Source organism: Opisthocomus hoazin, chromosome 8 (assembly GCF_030867145.1).
Source record: "Opisthocomus hoazin isolate bOpiHoa1 chromosome 8, bOpiHoa1.hap1, whole genome shotgun sequence".
Taxonomy (NCBI): domain Eukaryota; kingdom Metazoa; phylum Chordata; class Aves; order Opisthocomiformes; family Opisthocomidae; genus Opisthocomus; species Opisthocomus hoazin.
Window position 1 is genome coordinate 45,757,352 of NC_134421.1, and position 17,314 is coordinate 45,774,665.

At 41.7% G+C, this 17,314-nt stretch overlaps 1 protein-coding gene across 3 annotated transcripts in view; it reads left to right on the top strand.

The window, feature by feature from the left end:
* The window catches only part of MET (MET proto-oncogene, receptor tyrosine kinase), a 91,280-nt gene that overhangs the window by 67,051 nt on the left and 6,915 nt on the right, over positions 1-17,314 (top strand). For all 3 annotated transcript variants that reach the window (XM_075429407.1, XM_075429410.1, XM_075429408.1), the window contains exons 11-17: positions 1,488-1,706; positions 7,481-7,627; positions 9,645-9,801; positions 10,915-11,055; positions 13,028-13,258; positions 15,625-15,705; positions 16,318-16,499. In XM_075429407.1, coding sequence (XP_075285522.1) covers positions 1,488-1,706; positions 7,481-7,627; positions 9,645-9,801; positions 10,915-11,055; positions 13,028-13,258; positions 15,625-15,705; positions 16,318-16,499 — 1,158 coding nt within the window. The remainder of the gene's footprint in view (positions 1-1,487; positions 1,707-7,480; positions 7,628-9,644; positions 9,802-10,914; positions 11,056-13,027; positions 13,259-15,624; positions 15,706-16,317; positions 16,500-17,314) is intronic.

Here is a 17,314-nt window from a genome sequence, read left to right on the forward strand (position 1 = left end):
CAGACAGGGGAGTACACGCTACAATCACAGACAAGACACTCTGCGGTTTGTGTGATGCTGCCCAGCACCCACCACGCTTCCCATCAATGCTTGTGGATGTGCTGTTGACATTATAATCAAATTAGTCATGTAGAAACCTTCAGAGTCAAGAGAGAGAAGTTGACCCTTCTAGAGCACTGTTAACCTGATTAAAGCTTCTGTCTGAAATGGATCAGATGGATCCCCCTCTAGGTGACCTGTTTCCCTCTGTTGACTGTAAAGGCAATTTACACAACTGACTCCAGTACAGGCGTCTGGATGCAGGCTGGATGAATCCCATCTGCAAGGATTCACATTATCCCTGCAAACTGCCTAAACTCGGCTCCAGATCAAGCTGCCTGCAAACCCCTGCTGCCCTTGCTTGCAACACAGCAATCCTTTTAGGAAGGACCTGGCTCAGTCTTGTCTGTCTCATGAGTCCTGTGTCGAGGTGGTATGGGATAGAGGGAAGCACCTTGGCCAGACATTTCATGCTGGATCACACCCCCACAGCACAAAGCATGCTCTGGCAGGTCTTCTAGGGTGTGAGGTGCACCAGCAGCTTTCCCCCAAGAAGCACCTCTAGAGCAGGCCCTCACAAGGAATAACAGCAGAGTGAGGGGCAAGTGTGGCTTCATGCCTCTTGTCAGGCAGCTGCTGCGCAGCAGTGAGGGGCAAACATCTTGTCCCCCCTGGTCCAAGGAGATACAGCATGAAGCACATCCCGCAGTCAACACTTCTAAGAGGGACTTGCATGACATCTGTGTACCTAAGCACCAAATGCCACACATCTGAGGCCTTACACATACATTTTTAGAAAGAAGATATACTTTCCTGAGCTTTCATGTCCCAGAATCCCATGGTGGTTTTGGCTTTAAAGTGCTTTCTCACAGTGTCTGTAGTGTCTTTCAGGTAACGTAGCGGCTTAGCTACACTGTGGGTGCAGTGCTTTACTTTTGTTTGCTACTATTTCAGTCAGATTCATTGGCCCTATTTTTACCTGCTCCTCTGGTCCCTTGCTATTCCTTTGGTAAAGGAAAGAGAAATCCATGTGGCAGTCTCTCTGGCATAGGCTGGGTAAGCTGAATTACGGCTGCTTTATGTCCCAGTACAGCTCAGTACATCAGGATAGCCTCCTGATGGTCATTGGCTTTGGAAATCATTTTCCATTAATTATCTGCAAAATATTTACTTTAAAAGTGCTGTGAACAATCAGGCCAGGAAGCTTGTTTACTTGAACATTTCCTCAACAAGAGTGCAAACACCATTGACATGAAGTTTTTATACTTTTCTCCCACCTCTAAATAAATGCTGTGTAGGACTGATCAGGATTTTGCTTTGGTTAAAGAAGAACAAGACCTCTGGTGTTTATTTTTTCAATATACATGTATTGTTAAAGAACAGTTATGTTCATTAGTGACTTCCTATGCACGTACTTACTCAATTACCTCTTTCTTTCTTTCTTATAGGCATGCAGCCACCGCTCTAGCTCGGAGATAATCTGCTGTACAACTCCTTCACTGAAAGCCTTCAATCTCCAACCACCCTTTGTAACCAAAATGTTCTTTATTTTTGATGGTGTCAGCTCTTTGTACTTTGATTTTGATTATGTAAATAATCCTGTATTTAAGCATTTTGAAAAGCCAGTGCTCATCTCAAGAGGCAACCCAAGCATTTTGGAAATTAAGGTAAGAAATGTTGTAATACTTTTTTCAATTATTTGCAAGCGCACATCAGCAGCACAGTGTGGACAGACATTTTGATGAAAAAGTGAAGCCCTAAGGAAGCATGGGCAGAGAGGGACGGAGAGCATTGTGTTCAGTACTGCGTTCATCCGAGCCCCCAGCTGTCACAACTTAAAAGATGCAGAGCTGAAACCAGAGATACATCAGGGTGGTTGCTGGCATCAGGTGGGGTGAAAGAGGGGCTTTCCTCATCCTCATGGGAGGACCACACTATGTTAGCTTCTGATTGTGATGATCTGTGCCACCAGTTCAGGATTAAACACAGCCATCAGCCCAGAACCTGAAGTGTGTGGTCTGCACATGAGTCCCAGCTCTTACTGTCACAGGGTTTTGTGTCCTTCCTCACAAAAGACGTGGAGTTGCCTTTAGAAAGCAGCCTGGCAGCTTTGGCTCCCTAGAGCTGAAGGAAACTCTGGCCTGTGCACAAAGTCACTCATGAGGATCAGTCACCACTGTAGCCTAAATATTTACAGATCCATGAAAAATGCAAAGTTGATGCTGAGTGCCTGTTAAAGAGCGCTGAGAATAGCCTACACGGCACTGAGAAACATCTCTCAGGAATTCAGGGCCCTCGCAGGCACAGGCTGCTCTCTACTAGAGTGCTGCGGAGAAAGTTAAATACATTTTGTGAGAGACTGATTTCCTGAAATCTAGTGCTTTTCTGAGTTAGAGTATCAAATAGGAACACTGTAAATACAGGTATTTCTAACTTATAATGAATGTTTATGAAAATGTATTATTATGTACATGAAACTTATATAGAATGTCTGTAATTTACATAGAATATAATCTATAAAATATGCTTTACAGAAGAGAACCAGCCTTAATGCTGGGGTCATCTCTTTATGTGACTGCTCCATAGCTCTGTAAGCCCAAACACTTTTCCCCCAGAACAGCCATGAAATCTTGAAGCCCTGAGGTCTTTGGCTCCAAAATGGCCCAGTGGGCCAGCTCCTGAGCTGCAGAAAATCAGAGGGGGTTACCTCCGAGCCTCTGTCAGCTATGCTGGGTTCCAGTCAAACTCTCTTAGTATTGATCTGTCTCCAGAAAGTGTTTTGGGAAAATTCAGAACAATAATCAGTCTTTATTTTTTTTTATTTTGTTTTTCTACTTGCAACTTGTGGCCGTACAATCACCCCTTCCTCAATGCAGAACAATTCTTCCATTCAGTTAAGGAGAAATGCTAGAAAGAGCTCTGGTGTGCAGATCAACAGGGAGCTGGGAATATATAGCTGCTGCATGGCTCAGTGCCTTTGTGCAGTGACAGCAGTGTTTTCCAGTATTTTCCAGGTCATGCAAATCAGCCAGTTGGAAAGAAGACTAATCTGAGAATAATCATAGAATAACTTAGATTGGAAGGAACCTCTGGAGGTCTTCGTAGTCTACCCCCCTTGCTCAAAACAGAGCTAAGTTCAAAATTAGGTCAGGCTACCTATAGTCTTGTCTAGATGACTTTTGAAGATCTCCAAGAAAGGAGATTTTGCACCTTTAAAAAACTCACCTCCACTAGCCTTGAATTGTGCATGCTGTGCTTCAGCTCCCTTCCTAGATCAGTGGCCCTCTACTGTGCTTCATCCAGTTTGTCAGTATCTTGCGAAAATCAAGGTAAACATTGTCCAGTGCTCGCCTTTCATCTGCAGAACCAGTCATCTCCTCATAGAAGGCAATCATGCTGCTCAGGCAAAACCACCCTTAGGAACCTACGCTGGCTGTTCCCAATTCCATTCTTGTCCTTCCTCTGCCTGGAAGAGCTTCCATGAGGACTTGCTCCATAATCTTCCCAGGGACTGAGCTTAAAAATTAGGTGTTTTTTAACTCTCTTTTACTTTTGAACCTTTTATTCTCCCTTAAGGAGGTGTCCCTACTGCTATTTATTGCTAGGAAGAAGCCATTCAGATGAGAAAGGCTGGCTGAGGACTGTCCCATTGACAACTGACCGATGTCACCATTTTGTAGCGTTGATGTCACCTGTAGTCATGGCACCCAAGTCAGATGTCTACCTAAGCTTAATGCCCTTATTTCCTGCCAACCAACAGGAGAATAACATTAGTGAAAGCTGGTCTCCTAGAACAAAGCATGAACAAGCACCAATTTAACTTCTTCCTCTAAATAGAATTAGTTATAGTGGGATGCTTCTATCGAAACAGTGAGGCGACTTTCAGAAATTATAGTCGAGAGCCAAAAGATCATTACAAGCCATATTGGCAACACTTTTCCCTCGCCCCATATCCGCATTCAAAAATACACACACACAAGTTTACATGCCTCATGGTCATATTTTGTGCAGTAATTAAGCAAGCTCAGCATGAAATTAAATGGCAGCTTGCTTCAGTGAACAGTCTGTTCTACCAAACCAAAGTTCTTTTATCTTTTTCTTAATTAGTTTCAGAGGGGTGGAGGGAGCTTTTATCACAAGTTTTTCAATCAAACTAATCTAGTGTGACATATTTGGCTTTCATCAAATGACAGTGGGTACCAATTGAAAGGTTCTGTTTGGTTTCCCCTGATGACCATAAGATGTTTTTGTAAGAAAATGTTGCACACAAGAAAACATTAAGTCTTCTATCTAAAACACAGTCAGGGCACAGTGTGCCATGAGTGCCAGCCCTTCTTGTCTTCAGTGCCAGCCCTTTTGTCTTCCACACTACTGACCTTCTAAAGGTCCCACATCATCACTGCCTTCCTCTGCCAATATGCGGCTTTTCGAAGTCTTTCAGTGTCCACCAAGCCCTAGTCAGAGGGGTCATGGCAGAGTGGCTTGAGGCACTTCTCTGCTTCAACATTGTGAAGACACCACTTCAGAAGTGCTCCCGTCTCCCACCAACACATGACACTCTCGGGGCAGGAGAAATTCTGATGTTTTGCTGTTGGGGATGACTGAAGACCTGAGCCCGCTCAAGAGGATGGAGTCTACTTGCTGCCTCCCTCAGAAGCCACTGACCCAGACCTGCAAGCCAGCCTGACAGTCCAGTGTGTCCTAGCTGTGAAAAAAACCAAACAAATAAATAAGGAAAGAAACAGCTTCTTACCTCAGTCTGCCCAAAGGCTTAGACTGGTCAGGGGTTGTGCTCATGCACCAAACCAGTGCGGAATCTATGTGCGTGCTTCCAGAGGAGGCCTAGGAATGGGCTGCTAGGTAAATAAGTTGTATTTAAAAATATAAGTCTTCCACTAGAGAGATGAGTAGCACAATTGTCATTTCATGTTAGATATCACATCTGAGATCTTGGCTGTCCTCTGGCACATCTGCCCTAAAACTAAGAGTAGGACAAGACTTACTAAATTGCCTACTTTATTCCCAAGCCTGTGCAACACATTCTTAATGAGACAATCTTAAGGAACTCATCTATTTATAGGTCACTCTATTTTCAATCTTCTTCCACATTGCATAGAAAATTATGTTTCTCTCAATATCTGGTCCAAGAGAGTGTGATATGGAAACCCTGGTATTTATCAGCAAGCTGAAGTGGAAACTCTGCAGCTGCAGTAACTCCTCATTCTTCCAAAGTCAACCCGCTCTGCTTAGGAACCTCAAAAATTCTTCTGACATCTATCTCAAAATTTCCATGCCTTGGTTTGTGATCCTTCTACTGCTTCTAGACTTTCACCCAAATTATTGCTATCTCTCTGAAGTTTTGAGGTAGTTGGTCTATCATATTGATTTGCTACAGCTACTCAGTCCAGTATTGAGCTTCTCCAGCTTGCATGCAAGGGCATTGCTCAGCATGAAGGGGGTATAGTTTCCCAGTTCTCACAGGAGTCAGTTTCCTCCTTTTGTTAAAATCATGGGCAAATTTTGTGGTCCTTGGAAGAGCAAAACTATTGCTGAAAAAACTCTTTATATATTCAATATATTTGAAACTATAATATATTAATGGCAATATAATGGTAATGGTAGCAAATAAAATATACCATCTTCATTATAACTACCTGAAGACCACCTTAGGAAATGCCAGTATAATTGTTTTTTCCTCTGGGTAAGCATCAGTTTTGGTGGAGAAAAATTCTAAGATTTGGTGTAGAAGAAAAGGAGGCCACTCTTTTAACGTATTTATCCTGAAGATGGAAGACTCAAATTCAAGTCTTTTGAGGTACATAGAATCATAGAAACATAGAATGGTTTGGGTTGGAAGGGACCTTAAAGATCATCTAGTTCCAAACCGCCCTGCTGTGGGCAGGGACACCTTCCACTGGACCAGGTTGCTCAGAGCCCCATCCAACCTGGCCTTGAACAGTTCCAGGGAGGGGGCATTCACAGCTTCTCTGGGCAACCTGTTCCAGTGCCTCACAACCCTCACAGTAAAGAATTTCTTCCTTGTATCTAATCTAAATCTACCCCCTTTCAGTTTAAAGCCATTACCCCTTGTCCTATTCCTACAGGCCCTTGTAAAATGTCCCTCTCCAGCTTTCTTATAGGCCCCCTTTCAGGTACTGGAAGGTTGCAATAAGGTCTCCCCAGACCCTTTTCTTCTGCAGGCTGAACAACCCCAACATCATTCAAAGTAAAGATTTGTACATGAATGGCTCACAATCTGCAGCAAGTCTCCATACCAATAAGCGATAAGCAGTCAATCACATGCTCCCTGGCCCATTTATTTAATTAACACCAAACAGAATGGCTCAATTAGACAGAGATAGAGTGCAAAATGGACTTTTTTGGCCAGCAATTAAAAAGCACTAACCTGGGGTGTGGCTTTGCCAGTCCAAATAGGATATTAAACTGGCTTTCCTATATTTTTGTTAACATTTTCCCAGGGCTCAGTCTGATTCTGCAGCAGACCCTTCAACATATTCCACAGTAAGGTTTTTTTGCCCCTCAGAATGGGATTCTCATTTTCTTTCCAGTATACGAGGCCTCATAGCAGTGTCAGCCATGGCACCTTCCTCCCTTGTTGTGAAAAACTCCCAGATCCAGCCCACACAAATAGCCTGTATTAGTGTTACTCCCCATCCTCCCTTTGCCCCTTTTACTCCCGCTTAACACGCCTGTTCTTTCATCTTAAGCTGGGCTGCACAGAGGGTAGGGCAGCTTCTTAAATACTGATGCACTCCTGAGCACAAAAGATCCCGAACTTGGCCTTCGGACACTACTATCGCAGTACCAGAAGGAATAATATTTCATCCAAGTCTGCGATGTGAAAGCAGGTTTTCTGAGTAGGGAGTGCACTTTTCATGCTGTCATCTTTATCAGGGTTTGTTCCTTTTTGGTCTGTGGAATGTGATTTTAACAGATTTGTGCATTTTTATGATTACAATTAATTAGTTCTTTTTGAAAGCTTCACTTCTGCTACCATAACCACTTGCAAAACAAAATGTTTGAGATGCCTTTAGTTGGTGGACAATATAATGCCAGTTTTGTATAAACAACAGGGTCACATAATACGTCCTTTCTTGTGCAAATTATGCAAAAATCTAAACAAGACCAACAGGATTTATCCCTCGGACATTTACATGTTTAGAAGTCTGTACAGGCTGTATGAGTATTAGTGACGGCAGATGTTATCCATAAACTTTAGCATGCCCGTCTGGCCTATCTGTCAAACTCCCATTTACACGGAAAAAACCGATACATGCATATTGACAGGGCAATGTAAATTTGCATTAGTCTTTAATTTCTCAATTGTTTTTCCATTAAAAATATTTTCCAAGGTAATTAAAGGATTTCTTAACTTTCATGAGATGGTTATGTAATATGAAATTGATTTTGTTTTTCCAAGGGAAATTATATTGATTCAGAAGCTGTTAAAGGAGAGGTGCTAAAAGTTGGAAATAAAAGCTGTGAAAATCTCCTCCTGCAGTCAGAATCAATTCTGTGTACAGTTCCCAGCGATCTCCTGAAATCCAACAGCGAGCTAAATATAGAGGTGAGGCAGCTACACCACACGTGAGATATTAATGCCATTTTTATTATCACTCCCAATGTCACTATTGAACCTATAAACTTTAAATTTAAGCCTAAACCTGGTGTTTACAGAGATATCTCTGTCCCTGTTTGTATGGGATGGAAATTCAAATAATATTGACTTTTTTAAAAGAAATGTTATCATCATTGTTGTTACTACCTGTTTGTACAGAGACTTTCTGGAGCCTTAGTCACAAAGTAGGACCTAAATTAAGGACAGAAATAAAATGATAGTTATTAGTCCAAACACAAGAGGAAATATATGGGGAAGAACGGGAAGCTATAATGGAATAAGTTTATTTTGGAGCTCACAAGCCCTTTTTTCAGCAAAAAATTCTGCTGCAGTCAAGAGGACCAGATCCTTTCCAAAAGAGTTTTTTGTCTGCTTTTCATAATTTCATTTAAATTCTTTTTGTAAGATGCAGACACCTAGGACAAATGTTGAGTTCTGCTGTTGTTCTAAAGGTGTTCTTATTGGAGTCATTCAGAGCACTACTGCAAATTTAAAATATAGACAGTTTTAACCTACTGATTAACAGAACAAGGCACAAATCAGTATCTTTGTATTTTTTTTAAATATAGAAAAAAAGGAAAATCACAGCAGTATGGGATTACCTTTAAGTTGCAAAAGTTGCTGATCATGGACTCTGATTCACTGAAAACAGTAGAGATTTTGCCAGTCACGTAGCGTGACTAGAATCAAAGTCTATGTAAGCTCTTTGGAGCAGGGACCATCTATTTTTTCTGTGTCTTCATGGCATTCATCTCAATAGGATCCTGGGCCTTGAATGGTATCCCTATGTGCTACTGCAATCTAAGTAAATAGTAGTAACTAATTTTCTTTATTAGGACAGTAAATATTAGTTTATTTTAATATCAATTTCTTCTGAAATGTAGAAATTACATTGATGTATGAGGCAAACTAGAAAATTAGATGCAGCTCTCCTTTCGACATATCTGTTTCCCAGACCTATAAATGCCTAGTTTTGTGTAATACCTGTGCACATGTTGCATTCTGTACCTGTTCCTGTTTTCACGTACGCAGCCAGGACTGGCACTACGTTCAGTCAGTTCTACTATGTGACATTTCCTTAACCTGTAAGAAACAGATACGCGTGACGTGTATTTTGTACATAGAAAAGAACACAACATAAAGGGGTTAAACCAGGTTTCTGCTTGTTTGCTGGCAAGGAGCCTCAGAAATTGCAGTCTGCCCGGCAAAGAAGAAAATTTACTCTTTTGATGGGCAAATCCATCATTATAGTACCCAGAGGAATGAATTCCACAGGAGGAAGAGAAAAGATGGCCAAATGCATTCCAACTGACTGAGCTAGTGCCATGTGACCTAAAACAGTTTCGCCCTGTTAGCTGCTTGGTGTTTGGTTGGTTGTTGATTTTGGGGGGGTGGTTTTTTTGGTTTTTTTTGTTTCTTTAAACTGTTGACAAGCTAGAAGTTGGCAAGGCATAGGCTCACGTGACCTTGGGAACTAAAATGCAGGCACGCTGTCAACAGAGAGAGAGTTTGATGTTAGAGTGTATTTATGCCAGAAGCAGACATATTAAAGACATTTGGACTAATTTTTTTCTAACACACGTCTCAGCCCATATATCCACAGGCCCATGCATTTCCCCGCACCATTTGAGCAAAAGTATGAATTTATCATTTTCAGTATCGGAGCAGTAGGACCCCGTTACCCAGAGCGCATGTTTGAGTGCATGTCGTGTATGTGGCGTAGCACATACATAGCGGTGTCACTACCAGAGCTCTTGCAGGCATATAATGAATCATAAAAATGTAGGTCTGCTTTCGCGTACACCCGTATAATAATCTCTCCACTCCCAGAGTCTTATCGCAGTACAGCATCACAAAATCAAGATTTAATACACATGGGACATATCAGCTCATACTTTAGTACTATTAATCTACATCCTACTTGTCTTTTGAAATCATCACACTTTTTTCTTTGGTTTTTTTTCAGTGGAAGCAAGAAGTTTTGTCAACAGTTATTGGAAAAGTGCTGATCCGGCAAGATCAGAATTTCACGGGACTAATTGCTGGAGTTGTTTCAACATCAGTTTTAATTTGTATCTTTTTGATGGTTTTCCTCTGGAGAAGGAAGAAGAAACAAATTAAAGGTCCATCATAGTCAATTCCATCAAATAATTCCATTATTAAATCTTAAATTTTAAAAACTGAAATCAAATTATACTTTGCTTAACTGCCATGCGATGCCCTGTTGTAACCTGTCAGCAGAGGTTTCACAATCAAGTCCAATGTTTAGTTGCATTTCAGCCCTTGGTTCTTGCCTGAACTGGGTGAAGGGCCACACTATGCGTAAAGCAGAAGGATTTCAGAGGAACTCTGAGCTATTAGGAAAACTTAGTAATTTCTCTTCCCCAGTCAGCCTTGGAAGAGGGGACGAGTAAATGACATATGTGGAATCACGAGTACTTCAGCTTCATCCAGTTGCCTTGTATTCCTCCAAGCTGTGCCTAAGTTACACAAGTCACAGAGTGCCTTGGTGTCCTGGTCTCCTGTTCACCCAAATCAGGAACTTGGTCAGAGTGTGCCTCCTCTCTGGTCCCTGTCTCTGGGTTTCCTTCCAGTGGGAACTGCTGCACTACACAAAGGGGGAGGAGGAGGGGAGCTAGCATATAACCTGATGCAGTATCATGGTCAGATCATGAGGCTGGCCCCATAGGCTTCGAAACTCTCTTAGATCTTCCTCAAGCTGAGGTTTACAGAATCACAGAATCACAGAATAGTAGAGGTTGGAAGGGACCTCTGTGGGTCATCTAGTCCAACACTCCTGCCGAAGCAGGATATTAAGAAAAATTTCTTCACTGAAATTTTTGTCAAGCACTGGAACAGGCTGCCCAGGGAAGTGTTTCAGTCACCATCCCTGGAGGTATTTAAAAGGCGTGTAGATTTGGCACTTAGTGACATGGTTTAGTGGTGGACTTGGCAGTGCTAGGTTAACAACTGGACTCTTCAAGGCCTTTTCCAACCTAAACGCTTCTATGATTCCAGGATCCCAGTGTGTCCAAGAGTGGGGCTTTAACACAAGTTACACCAAATCTTGTGCTGTACAGATAACTCAAGTTCAAGTCCTGCGCATGTCTGCCTCAGCAACAACTCAACCCTCTTCCCAGCAGAGCGGAAAATCTAAACTTAAGCAAATAGCTAAATGAATGTTGGCACACAGTAAACATGAAGGTTTTCTAATATTTCTTTCTCCTCCCCTTCAGATCTGGGAAGCGACCTAGTGCGCTATGACGGCAGAGTGCACACACCTCACCTGGACAGGCTGGTGAGTGCGAGGAGTGTAAGTCCAACGACAGAAATGGTTTCGAGCGAATCTGTAGACTACAGATCAACTTTTCCAGAAGGTACACCTCTATTGTGAATCTGTATGGATGCTATTTTATGTATCTTGCTTTTCATATGTCTTCAGATGATAGCTATTTTGATCAATATCTTAATTTCAGTTTCTCATCTGGTTTGTCTGTGTCTGCATTGTTTGCGACTTTCATGTGTTCATAGGTCTGCTATTTGAACTGAGCTTCTCAGGCGCTTCCCACGATTAAGGTGCAAAGGATATTTACTTTTACTCAGGTTGGAGGAATATATAAAATACTATTAGTAACAACTCTATAAGTACGCTCCACAATTTATTAGGAGCTAGTGGATATACCAATTTTGTGTTATCATGAGGTCCATCACACCATGTGGAAATCCACTCTGAAAAAAGTGATTTTAAGGATAGCATCGAGTGGCTGTAGGTTTAGTGTGGCTGAGTGACTTCATACAGTCATTATAAAGCAGTTCTGTCAGCCCAGCGTGGGACATGGAGTTTTGTAAACTGATAATCTTTCGTCAGTTCACACTCCTCCTATAAAATGGCACATTATAGGATGCAGAAATGTTGATTTCAAAAATTAAGCTAAAGGAATTTTAAAACTGTGACAAACTGAGTGGACGTCCATGTGTGGTGAGATGCCAGTCTCAGAAAACACATTGGTCAAAGCCTGTGCCACTGGTTAGAAGGGAAAGTGGTACACGAGACAAAACCATGCAAAGATCCTTGGCAGAAGGTAAATCTGCAGTGGTCCTGGGGCCACTGTGCAGTGGCAAAGCACAGCAGAGAGCACACCCAAGAAGGAAGAGCATTCACTTCATGTTTCTGTAGGAATGTTCACATCAATTACTGTCAAAGAATAAAATGACAGGAACATTAGAAAACTTAGATTTACATGTAGCATCTGTAAAAAATATTTTGCAGCTATGGCTAGAGTATTTTACCGTGATTATTAAATGGATATTTGCCCTTGATGACATAAACATGGCTTTGTTAATAGAAGAGTTTGTATTTTTGCTTCTAGATAGAGCAGCACTGAGTTTTTCTCAGCACCTAGAGTGATTACAGCCCTATATGAAAACTTCCCAAGTTTTATACATAATCATATGAGGCATGTCTGTACAACACCTTTTACTCTTTGTGATAAAATATCTGATAATTTCTTTGTTAAAATTATTCCTTTTTTTTCTTTTTGACTCTGGGCTAAATTCTGCTCATTCACTCCACTGGAATCATTCCAGACTGAAATTGATGTAAATTAAACTTCATTCCTTGATTGTATTACACAAAATGCTAGGAAAAAAATCTTCTAAACAAAAGCAGTTTAAAATACCTGAACAACATGCTACTGACGAAAAAAAAAATCTTCAAATAAATACTCCTTGCTTGACTGAAACATTTTAATTTCTGCTATTTTAAATCAGATGGCTCATGTTATTTTCATGAGTAGCACCAACTGTATTATCTTCAGCAGTTGCAGGATATGAATCACCTCTAGGCATTTCCCTGGTTGAATATTTACCATTGGATAAATATAGCTAGTCACCAGCAGTTTGGAAACCTTCATGAAATGTAAAGTTCCCTACCAAATTAGAACATGACAAAAATAAAAGGTTTCACCTTTTTTAATTGTTCACTACTTCCTCCTCCCATCTCGCTGTCATTTTTCCATTTTACTCGTTACTCCCAGATACTAGAAATGCTATAACCTTCACTTGGCAAGAAGTGACAAGGCTTCATTCCATCCCTTCAGAAAAGGGGAAGTTTTGCCATTTACTTTCATGAAAGTAAAGCTGAGACAAGCATAAGTTTCTAGTGACACAGTTTTCCTGGAGTCTGCAGATTAGCAATGCATATTTTCATTTTCCGTTTGTGACCAAAACTTTAGCAAAGCCAAGCCACTTCCAAACTGATAAACTCAAACCCTTGCTCGCTAATGAAATAAAGCTCTTCATTTTCCAAGAAGTCTGAAAGGATTATAACAGTTTCTGTTCCTCTTGCAGATCAGTTTCCAAGCATGTCTCAGAATGGATCGTGCAGACCTGCCCAGTATCCTCATTCTGACCTCTCCCCAATTCTGTCCAGCGGGGACTCAGATTTAGCTAGTCCGCTTCTCCAAACTAATGTCCACATTGACATCAGTGCCTTAAATCCCGACCTGGTCAAAGAAGTGCAGCACGTGGTCATTGGTGCTGACAGCCTGATTGTGCACTTCAGCGAAGTAATAGGAAGAGGTGGGTACGGGGACTCTTCACCTTGCAAACTGCTATTCTTTCTGCACACCCATTCATTATAAACAACTCCAAATAAGGTGTCTACACAGAGGATTTTCAATCTTTTTGCCCCTTACAGCACCACACCTCATGCACCAAATCAAGGGGGGACCAAGGGGCTCCCTGCTGAAGTCAGATGAAGTGTTGTGCATTTGATTAGCTGGAAAGACACCAGAGGGAGGAAGAAGCCTGCCAATTAATGGGGCTTCTTTGGACCCAGGGACTTGCTGATTCCCCCTCAGCTGCCTCACCCTCACCCTTTTCCAGGCTACCAAGAAGCTCAGCCAGTGCTTCTCATCCATGAGGCTGCAGTGCAGGGGTGAGGCTGCCGCAGAATATTGCATGAGCCTAAGGCACACATCTAAGCGACAGGGGATGCTGAGCTGGGGGCACCAGCGACCTTAAACTGGGAGCCTGAGAGCTGGCCGGGTTGGTACACGACACAGAACACTCCCACAGTCGCTAGTGCGCTCAGTAAAAGTCCCCGTGGGCCAGGCGAAATGCACATACCCCTTTTCCCTCCACAAGTTCCCCCCAGCTCTGAGGAATTCATTGTTTGTTTCCTCCCACCAAAGGCTCTCCTTTCCCCCTCATTCCTCCCTCATCCCAGCTGCAGTAATGTGTAGCTCCTGATTCACTTCCCCTTATTTTTGTCCTTGATATAGCAAGTCTCCTGTTTTTCTGAATTTCTCCATCACTCCTGCTCCTCTACACCTCCTTCTTTCATAGCCCAAGTCAATATTTCTGTTAGGGGCATTTATTAAACTCTGCACTATGGAGTACCTATTAGCAACCCAAGTATAAACTGGATTTTCAGTACTCCAACAGATCATGCATGAGAGGTCTCTTGTTGAGTATCAGAATACCAATAAAAGTTTGGCTATAAATGATATTCCTAATGTCTCTTCTGCAGGAAAATAGCCACAAATCAAACAAATGGTCAATGTGTTTCCCTTCCATGTATTACACTTCATCATCCCCAAAGCAAGGGTGGGCCTTTTTCTTTTCTTTCTTGTTTCAGACAAGTCCAAGTAATTTCCCATTTTTTAAATGCTGAAAAATATCAGGAATGACACCAATATCATTAACCATTTTTAATTTTCTCCTCCACAACTAGAAATGGGCCAAACTCAAAATATTTTAGACACACCCGATCCAAGCTTTAGGATTTGTGCCCAGGCTCCAAACAATCTGTGGCCTGATGGGATTTTAGTTGCTTTTATAAAACAAACTTTGTATTAATTTTAGTCTAAGCCAAAAGCAGAGCCAACTGGGCCCTAACCAGCATTTATGACTGGAACCTCATAGAATTAATCAGATAGTCTTGTTCTCTGCAGAACTCACACAACATAAAAAATAGTTTGCTTTCTAACTGCAAATATTAATATTTTAAAAGTGTGCAGTAAATAGTACATCTGTGAAGAAAAGGCACATACATCTACCTAATTTGATTTGGATAAAGTAATGCACGTGCCTGAAGCTCAAAGTTCTTTGTTTTCCAAAGAAGGTCAACCTGAGTTCTCATAGTAGGTTTCCCCATAGTAGGTTTCTGTAGGCTACCCCCCATTTGCTTGGCAGGAAAGCACAGGGTCAGGAAGGATTTCTGTGTCCCGGGCAGTTTATTTCACTGCTTACACTGTAAGAAGGCAAATTTTGCTCATCATCTTTTAGTGACATTTCACGCTTGGAACTAGGCCATAGGAGAGACCACAGCGGTCAGTCTGCGATCAGTAGAGCAGCTCCCATACCGTTCATGGCCAACACATCACATTTAACGTTCACCATTTTCCACGGAATAGCAAGACCTGAGAGACTGTAAGCCCACACTGACCCTCCTTACGCAACGTTCCACTGCAGATGCACCAAGGCAGTACAATCCAGTGGACAAGCTGGCATGGGCTTGCAGACCACTGGGAACCACTGGGAACCACTGATCCATGCCAGCTCCTAACTGCTCTCTTGTGCCTTCCAGTGCCCTCCTTATATATGTCACAGGGGAGTACGGTGGGAATGGGCTGACGTGGTTTTTGTGTGCGTAGTCATCACAAGAATACGAAGCAGTTGTGGCGCCAGCCTTGTCATTATCTATACTCTCCATCTAGGTCAAGAAATATCAATTATGCTGCAAACAGAATTTTCATTTTATGTAGTGATTGTTTTCTGTAATGGTAGTTGTATGTGTTAGTTATGAAGTATACATTACAAGTGTTGGGAATTGGACAGAAACAGCGTGTGATCACTTTCTTAAAGCATAATTGCTACCCAGTGGAAAATACCAGAAAGCTAATTTTACTTATTAAAGCTGATCTTGCTCATTTTTTACACAGGACATTTTGGGTGTGTGTACCATGGGACATTGCTGGATAACGATGGCAGGAAAATTCATTGTGCTGTGAAGTCACTTAATAGTGAGTTACATGTTACATGTTTAATAGCGAGATGTTACCATAATTCCAAAGATAACTGGGGTGAATTAATTAATTACAGTGAAATGTATTTTGACAAAAAAAGATTCTTAGCAGCTGGATCGGATTTATCTCTGGAGCAATTCCAATGACTTCAGATTACCACAAGGCATTGGTATATATTTGTACATCAAACGAAATGCCCATATATTTCCTCTACAAAGAAAAGGACACAGGAAAGGCAGTGTCATTTTTTATTCTACTGACTACTGAAGATTTAGTTTTGGAAGTTAAATTGATAAAGAGAGGACAAAGCTGCTAGAAAAACAGGAAGAGATTATAACAACATTTATTAAAGGCTTTACTTCAGTGTTGGTACTCAATTCTAAATAATTCATAATAAGAAAAAGAGAAATGGAATTAAAATCACCAGCAAACTGTATTTGGTCATAGTAAGAAAACCAATGCATATAACCTAGTTGTAATGTGGGAGGTGGGGAGCACGTTTGTAGCTTCTCATTATCACTTTGTTGTGCAATGACATGCTCTACAGGTACGAACTGTAGTTTGCTTGGGGTTTTTTTAATTAATTCATTTTATTGATGGATTTCTCAGGGATTACAGACCTGGAGGAAGTAGCTCAGTTTCTGAAAGAAGGAATAATCATGAAAGATTTCACTCATCCCAATGTTCTGTCTCTCCTGGGAATCTGTTTGCCCAACGAAGGATCCCCCTTAGTTGTTCTTCCATACATGAAACACGGAGATCTTCGAAACTTCATTAGGAATGAGACTCACGTAAGTACATGGTGAGGTCTACCAAACGGTAATGCAAGTCTAGCCACGCCCTGCTCCAACACCACACGTTATAAGCTCTGATAATTACAGTACGTCTATAACTTGCTGCTGTTACTATACCTTAACCTTTAGCACTTGCTTAGGCTGGCACGGAGCCTGGCCACAGCGCTGCCACTCCTTCCCCTCCCTCAAATTCCTCTCTAGAATGCTTCCCAGAAATTATCAGCAATAAGTATTTCTCATTTCCCATCCATAAGCCTCTTTATAAACAAATGTGTTTATGAGATCTAAGTCAAGGGGCCCAGCCATCTGCTGGTTTAAACTGGCATATCTCTGTCGACTTCGGCACAGCTGTGCCAGTCATCACCATCTGCTCTTCCAGCTCCTAGGTAAGGGATCTTCATGTCCAGCTAGTGTCACAGTCCCATTATTATCATATGTTTTTCTTCTTCTCATAAGAAAGAAAACCAGCAATTGTTATACAAGCTATGAGTACTCTATTATCAGAGATTTTCCCTGTTTCCATGGAAAGACTGCAGATTTCTCAAACAAGCCTCACTGCTTTCTCTCAAGTACGAGACCACAGGTCTTGCCTCAGGCCGTGTAAGCCCACTTTATACTGTAGTATTTCACCCATTCCACAGTGCTACAACAACACAAAGCAACTTCGGAGCCAATGGAATTTTGTCTCTGCCTCTACGGCAACCAACAACAGCCAGTACAATTTAAAAAAAGAATGCATCTTGACAAATTCTTGGGGGAGTTAAGCTTTCTGTGGTAGGGACCTCTTCCCTTTTGAGCTTGTTTCATTCTAC